The sequence below is a fragment of the Pygoscelis adeliae genome, unplaced genomic scaffold (genome assembly GCF_000699105.1).
Source record: "Pygoscelis adeliae isolate BGI_AS28 unplaced genomic scaffold, ASM69910v1 Scaffold117, whole genome shotgun sequence".
In the NCBI taxonomy this organism is placed as follows: Eukaryota; Metazoa; Chordata; class Aves; order Sphenisciformes; family Spheniscidae; genus Pygoscelis; species Pygoscelis adeliae.
In genome coordinates, this window is record NW_008825270.1 from 5163263 (window position 1) to 5170557 (window position 7295).

Sequence of the window (7295 nt, forward strand, 5' to 3'; positions counted from 1 at the left end):
CTAATTTCAACCCCAAATAAACAATCAGATGCTCATGGGTTCTTAAAATACAGAAATAAGAAATGAAGTGCATCTGCTGAAGCCAGGGCAAAATATTCTGATGCTTAGTCCAAATTTGTTCAGAAATGCTTCTGGTGATACCCTTCCACACTTTCTTGGGGGAAAAAAGTCACAGCCTTATGCCCGTCACTATTAGGACTTTCTTTCTCTCATTTTCCCTTTAATTCCATTATTCATATTCCAGTTCTTCTGCACAGTCCTAGATTTTTTCCTCTTTGTCACTGTAACTGTCAAATATTTGTACTGTATTTTCACACCCATTCAATATCCACTTATACCTTCTATCCTCTGCCAGGATTTTTATATGGTAGGATTAAAATTATAATAGCTGGTACTGTCATCTTTTTGGTTATGTCTCTTGTAGTAATGAGGTTGCAGAAAGATCTCTGCCTTCCATTGGAGGTCTTCTGTAGGCCATGAAATGCGATGTTACATGCCTGTCCATGGAGGAGAAGGAACCCAGATCCATGTGTTACTCAGTCCTAGACCAAAAGAGTGATTGTTCTTTCCAGAGGCTTCTGATTCTGAGCTGCACAGTCTGCAACTGTAAATCATTCCAAATATTTTTGTAGTTCTGGTTTTTCTAAACCTGTTGGTGTTATTTTCCTTGCAGTATAGAAGAACTAAATGGATACTTAGCCATGGCTAGCTGTGCTACCCTGTGTTACAGGTACATGCAGAATTGCAGGATGGTGCAAGGAAACTGATGGCTGTGAATTTACTACTACTACTTTAAAAACAGTAAGAATTCTTCTGTTAGGATGAAGGGGAAAAGATGCAACTAACAGGGTGGTGTGGAGCAGAAGAGTCTCTTATGTAGTCAGTTCTTGGTACCTGGAAAGAAAGTGTGGAAAGGCAGCATGGTGTTGACCATAGATGGCAGGATCTTTGGCAGTTGTTCATGTGGTATTCTTGGTCAACATCCATTTGAGGAAACTTCATCCATATTATGGGACTGTGAGAAAATCCTGCTATTGCTAGAATGCTGCCAGGGCCTTACAGAGCTGATGGACCCTGAAGAGCAGGAACATGTTCATCTCAACATAAAAAGTAAATTTTTTACAGTAAGAACAATCATTCACTGGAACTCCCTCCCCAGGGATGTGGTGGAGTCCCCATTGCTGTAGGTTTTCAAGGTGCAACTGGACAGGGTGCTAGATAATCTCATCTAGGCTCCCTTTCTCACAAAAGGTTACCTTTCAAGTTAATCTTTCAAGGTCCCTTCCAATCTAGGCTGTTATATGATTCCATGTTGAAGCAACAGCCTGTAGAAGGTTGAATTGCTACAAAATAGTTGTAAGAGCTGCCATCTGTCATTATTTTTACTGAAAATGGAATTAGCATCTCTCCTTTTGGAAAAAAGCATGCCATCAGAACTTAAAAGAAACAGTGTTTTCACTCTCCCCTAGAAATCTGCTGTCCCTAACAAAACAAAAGCCACAGAGTTCAGTTTGGTAATTATTCTGTCTACTTAAGCTTCCTTTGTAATGTCAATGTTTCTGTGAATCTGTGGCAAATACAGGGCTGTTATTTGATAGCCCTGAGGGTTGCAGGTGACCTCATCAGCAAAATGAAGCTTTGTATATTAGGTTTTTCTTTTCGGGCTATATTATTTGGCCTAATGAAGAGTTGCCGAGGGGAAAAAAGAAAAAAAAAAAAGCAAAAAGCAGAGTAACAACTTACTGTTTAAGCAACCCCGCCCACCCCCCCCAAAAAAGATGTGCAGAAATAACAGAATGATTATTGACTTTTGCTTTTCAGCCAGAAATGACATAACTGTTTTGCCAACTTTAGACATAAAATTACGAAGATCCTAACTATCTTTGGCGGGGGAGGGGGGGAGGAAACCCTCCCTCCCTCAGGAGATGTTTCATTTGTCAGATAAACATGAAGATGGGGAGGGTATTTGGAAAGAATCTGAAGAAACTGAGCATACCGTGCTAAATTTAAGGTGATGGCAGATGTTAAGTATGAGGCCTGTGTTTAGACTGACTTCCTGTTTTTAAAATCTGGAGGCTGTTTGTATAATACTTTGCTATGAAAACTGTTTGGTTACTGGATCCTGCTGCTGTTGCATCTGGAGGGAACCAAACTACAGATAGTGAAAATGATATTTTGGTTGCTTGTACCCATGGGCAAGTGAGAGAGTAGGAAACTTCCGTGGTGGTCACATGAGGTATCAAGAGGGGCCAGGAAAGTTGAGTGATGTCAGTTCAGCACCTGGCAATGCCTCTGTTTAGCTTTTGTGTATTGTTTTGTATATATTACATTGTTAAAATACGTTGGGTTTTTGCCTCCTGCATAAGTGAAATGATTTTTGAATATACAGGGTTGGTAAAATGTCCAAGCCTGCAGCGTGATGAAAAGTTTTAGGAAAAACGTTTGTCATGGCTAAGCCTAGAGGTACCTCTCATTGTTCCTGCTCCAGAAGAATGTGCAGAAGTGTAAGTAGATATGTCTGCTTTGATTGTTGGTCCAGTTGCCTGAACAGCAAGTGCTGACTTCCATGCTGTTCCTGGAGCCCTGATTAACTGGGATTGAAACGTGACACTGGAGGTTTATGTTCCTCCCTAATGCGCGCTTGGTTAGTCTGTCTCACGCTCCCTATGCTTAATGAGACCTCGATGTTAAAGAGTAAGTTTTCCATTGAGGCTTCTTGCACCAAATGCACTACTTCCGTTTGTCTTTGAGGGAGTTGGAGAAAACATGCTTCTCATCTTTATCCTTCCTGGCCTTCTACTGTTACAGATATAGTTACAGGGTGTCATGGTTTAACCCCAGTTGCCAACTAAGCACCACACAGCAGCTTGCTCACCCTCCCCCCGTGCCCCGGTGCGATGGGGGAGAGAATCAGAAGAGCAAAAGTGAGAAAACTCGTGGGTTGAGATAAGAACAGTTTAATACTTGAAATAATAATAATAATACTAGTAATAGTAATGGAAAGTAAAACAACAAGAGAGAGAGAGAGAAGCAAAAACGCAGGGGGAAAAAAAACCCAAACAAAACCCAAGTTTTGCAACTGCTCACCACCCGCTGACTGATGCCCAGCCAGTCCCTGAGCAGTGATCACTGCTCCCCCCAGTTTATATAGTGAGCGTGACATCATATGGTATGGAATATCCCTTTGGCCAGTTTGGGTCAGCTGTCCTGGCTATACTACCTCCCAGCTTCTTGTGGACCTCCTCGCTTGCAGAGTATGGGAAGCTGAGAAGTCCTTGACTTAGTATAAACACTGCTTAGCAACAACTAAAACATCAGTGTGTTATCACATTATTCTCATGCTAAATCCAAAACACAGTACTGTACCAACTACTAGGATGAAAATTAACTCTATCCCAGCTGAAACCAGGACCACAGGGTAAGGTCACTGGAGCTCTGAGCAGTGGGAAGTAATCATGGGACACCAAGGGTGAAATACTGTCCGCATTGAAATAATTGAGAAAGTTCCTGCTGTCTGCAGGGAGTCCAGGGTTTCATTCAACCTGTTCTTTTTACTGGATAAAGGCTAGTCATCCAGGATTGGTTCTTCTGGTACTCTTTATAGGTTGGAATTAGTGTGCTCTCTGAACAACAATGTGCTGTACTTGTCCAAGTGTAAGACTAGTGTAAATCATGGTTTATAAAATGCATCATTGTAATGACTAGAAGGTTACTTACCCTATAGGTCACAAATCACAAAGGATTAGACTCACAAAGGTCATAATTTGGACTAGTTAAGAAGAGTATGCTCACATAATAGTACTACAGATATAGGCTAGTGCATATGAGAGAGTGTTGGTATCTGGGTCATAACGTATCCTTCAGCTTCCAACAGTTTCTATAGCATGGTAAAAACACAAACCAGAGATGACTGAACACAGGAACTTTAATGAGGTGGGAAGAACAGATTTAATACATGTGTGGATATATGTATAACCTGATATTAGTAGTAACTTTTGAAGATAACGGTGTGTTTGACAATACAGCAGATGAAATTGCAGTTTGCAGATTGGGACAGCTGCACTAATTCTTTCTCTGCTGTTGCAGAGCTGTACATCCATGCTGCTATTCAGGAGCTAAAATAACTAGCTTTTACTTTTTTCCCCAACTCTCTCATTTGTGCTTATCCAGAAAGAAATTATTAAATATATTCCCCTAGTTTAAGAATTGGTTACCTTGATGTTTGATCCTTTCCTGTTGGTGAAGCTACCCTAAGACATGGTGGAGCCTGGGCAAGGTAGAGCCAGTCACTAGTACTTTTGTATTTGTCTTTTTCTAGGGGTAATAAGGATGATGATCGTCTTGGTGTACTCCAACAGGAAGGGGTATTGGAGCTTAAAGTAGCTGGGATAAGTGTTTTGGGGTACTGTTGAGGATAATGGTAGAAAAATTGCTTTGGAAAAGGTGATTTAAACAGCAGCTACCTTGGATACAATATACAGCTAGTTCTGCCTTTCTAAATAGTGATAGGCAACAGCAGAAGGTGGTTTGTCCTGAATTTCCTGTGCTGCCAGTTTGAAGGAACCTGTTTGATTTTTGGGGAGGTTTGTGGTTCTTCTGAATTTCCTGGTGTTTATTTCTAATAGTCGGATACGTTGCATAGATGATGCATTGCTTTTCCTTAGGGGATGTCTGTGCTGCTTTTTTTGCCTTCTGACTCTACATCACCCACTTGCTGTCTTTTTGAGTCAGCCTTTGCCTTGGCCATACCTGGTAAGTCCTTGAAGGATCTGACCGCTCCGCCCTCTTTCATTTGCCTTTCCTTCTTTCTGTTCCTTATTCATCTCATGTTCTTCCTGCCTCTGTCCCTTGTAACACCAGATATTGGCCACTTTCTGTAGCAGATACAGTAATACCTTGAGATGTATGTTTTCTACTAAACCTGTTAAAAAGAACTTGTAGCAGAGATAGGGGAAAGAATAAAAGGTTGTTACACCCATGGCAGTCTGTGAAGGGAGATGTCCCAACCAATTTCGTTGGCCTAATTCAGCAGCTTGTTGATGTGCTTGGAAAATAGTTTGTTGGGAGCAGGCAGCAGAGACTGGCAGAAACCTCCTCAGCCAGTTTTGTTGCAGAAGAAACTTATGATGGAATTGTTCCTCAAGAAAGAAGTGCATCCCCTCTAAACTTAAAACTTAGCTTAACTTGCACAAGTTAATGTCTTTGTAATGGACAAGGATGTCTTTGCTGGAGGGAATTCTGCTGTTGAGAGAGTTGCAGAATAGTTACATAAAATTTTGTAGATATAGCTTTTCTCAATTAGAAGGGAAAATAAGGAAATTATGAGGGGTTTTTTTTTTTTTTTTTGCTTGGGTTGCTACAGCTCATGGTTCATCACGGATACACTAGATGTAACAAATGAGATCAAAAAGTCTGCAAATAGTTCAGGATGCATATAACTACCACTTGGGGCAGGTATCCTTCTGTACTTCTTTCTTTATGATCTATTGTTTAATCTGAGAGCTTTAGGTTTGTTTGAATTGCAGAAAGAAGGAACCATGCAAAAATAATCCAGTCACAGACTAGCCTGGGGGGTTGTTGATTGATAGAATAATCATTTGTTTAACAGTGATATTGATTATATAGATTGTCTAGATAACGTCAGACAGAAGTTCAGGCATGACTTTTCCTCTTCGAGAGGTGGGCTATAGCCTGTTCTCTCTTGAGGTAGAGATTTATTAAAAGAATGTGTGGGATAATATCGTAAATAGTTGCATTTGCACAGGGGTGAGAGTCAAGAGTTGTGCAGAGTATTGTTCTGTAGCTAGGAGAGGGGAAAAAAGGGTTGGGAGCTCCTTAAGCTAACTTTAAGGCTGGAAAAAAATGTTCTTATCAGATTATATATTGACATTTGGACTGCATTTTCTTTTGGTCAGTTTGTAGAGTTCAAAATCCTCTTCTCTTGCTTTCATAAATGTCAGTTATGCACAGGATAATGTCACAGTTTAATCTCTACAGATAAATAAGAAAGGATTTATTTTTTTTTTTCTTTCACTGGAGTCTGAAACGTCTAAAGCAGTGACATATAAAAGGTTTTCATCTAGAAAGTTCAGGGTCTGGAGAAGACCCTGGATAACTCTCTGAAGTAGAATCTTTGCTATCCCTTCTGTTGTGGTGTCAGAACTAAGTGGAGCAGCAGCAGCACTGTGCGCCAGGGGAAGACTGAGTCTGTAAAATAAAAAGGGTGTTCTGATACCTGGGATTCCTTGGATTTGATTGTTACTAGTGGTGAGTTATTTTTCAGCTAACTGATTCCCAAGTCTCTTTTTGGCAGGTTGCTATTTGCTGTTGCCTTCAAATAGCCCCATTCCAGGAAACTGTGCACAGTACTTGATCTCCTATTTCAACAGTGTGAGGGGGGTGAATGTTTTCCTTTTGCAGTAGAGTATGTGTTCATACATATAGTGTGTACATGGAGATAAATTGTGATGTCGCTTTGTATTTAACGCATTTACCCTAAAATAGAAGGATCTCTTCAAAATATCTTTTTGCTTTGTTTGTTCCTTTACAGGTGTTACAAGTAGCACTGAATGCTCCTGTGGACGTAATCATTTTACATGTGCTGTCAGTGCTTTTGGTGAATGCACGTGCATCCCTGCTCAGTGGCAATGTGATGGAGACAATGACTGTGGGGACCACAGTGATGAAGATGGCTGCAGTAAGAATACCATTCTTGACTTGTGTTTGTGAAAACTGAATGTCCTAACTTTTTCTCCGCAGGTGCTTCTCTGTTTTAAAGGCACATCCTAGTTTTTGTATGACGAATGTTTAACACTGTAGATGACATACTTTTGACTGACTTCAGTACACAGAGTCTAACAGAGCCAGTGTCCACTGACATAAAGCACAGTGAAAGCCTAACTCTGCCTTTTGCAGCTGGTTTTAGATGGCTGTTGGACGTGAATGTTTTAGAGTGATAGGAGGGACAGAGAGAAATACCTCTTTTTTCCCACCCTTGCAAAAGCGCTAACTGTGAACTAAATTATATGGGTTTGCTATAAATATTAATGGAAAATAAATAAGCAGTGTGAAGAAGTGTATTGAGGGTGTCTGCCCCCTTAAGTAACATTCTAGTTTCTGTCCTGGCTGCCCTGTGAAGGGAGGAAAAGGTAAGCACTGTAATCAGCATTCATTGATCTTGGGATCTGTTGAGAGAAGTTACCTTGCAGCTACTGTGTATCTGCATAGTGTCAGCATCTGTGAGCCCAGCTAGGTGAGAACTGATAAGAAGAGTCACTCTTAGTGGGTTTAGCACA

The 7295-nt window shown here is 40.7% G+C and overlaps 1 protein-coding gene across 1 annotated transcript in view; it reads left to right on the forward strand.

Annotated features, from left to right (window-relative positions):
* The first annotated feature begins 920 nt into the window (after nucleotides 1-920).
* Nucleotides 921-7295, forward strand: part of LRP4 (low density lipoprotein receptor-related protein 4) — a 45972-nt gene continuing 39597 nt past the window's right edge. Inside the window, exons 1-2 of the mRNA XM_009329747.1 lie at nucleotides 921-1110; nucleotides 6551-6697. Coding sequence (XP_009328022.1) covers nucleotides 921-1110; nucleotides 6551-6697 — 337 coding nt within the window. The remainder of the gene's footprint in view (nucleotides 1111-6550; nucleotides 6698-7295) is intronic.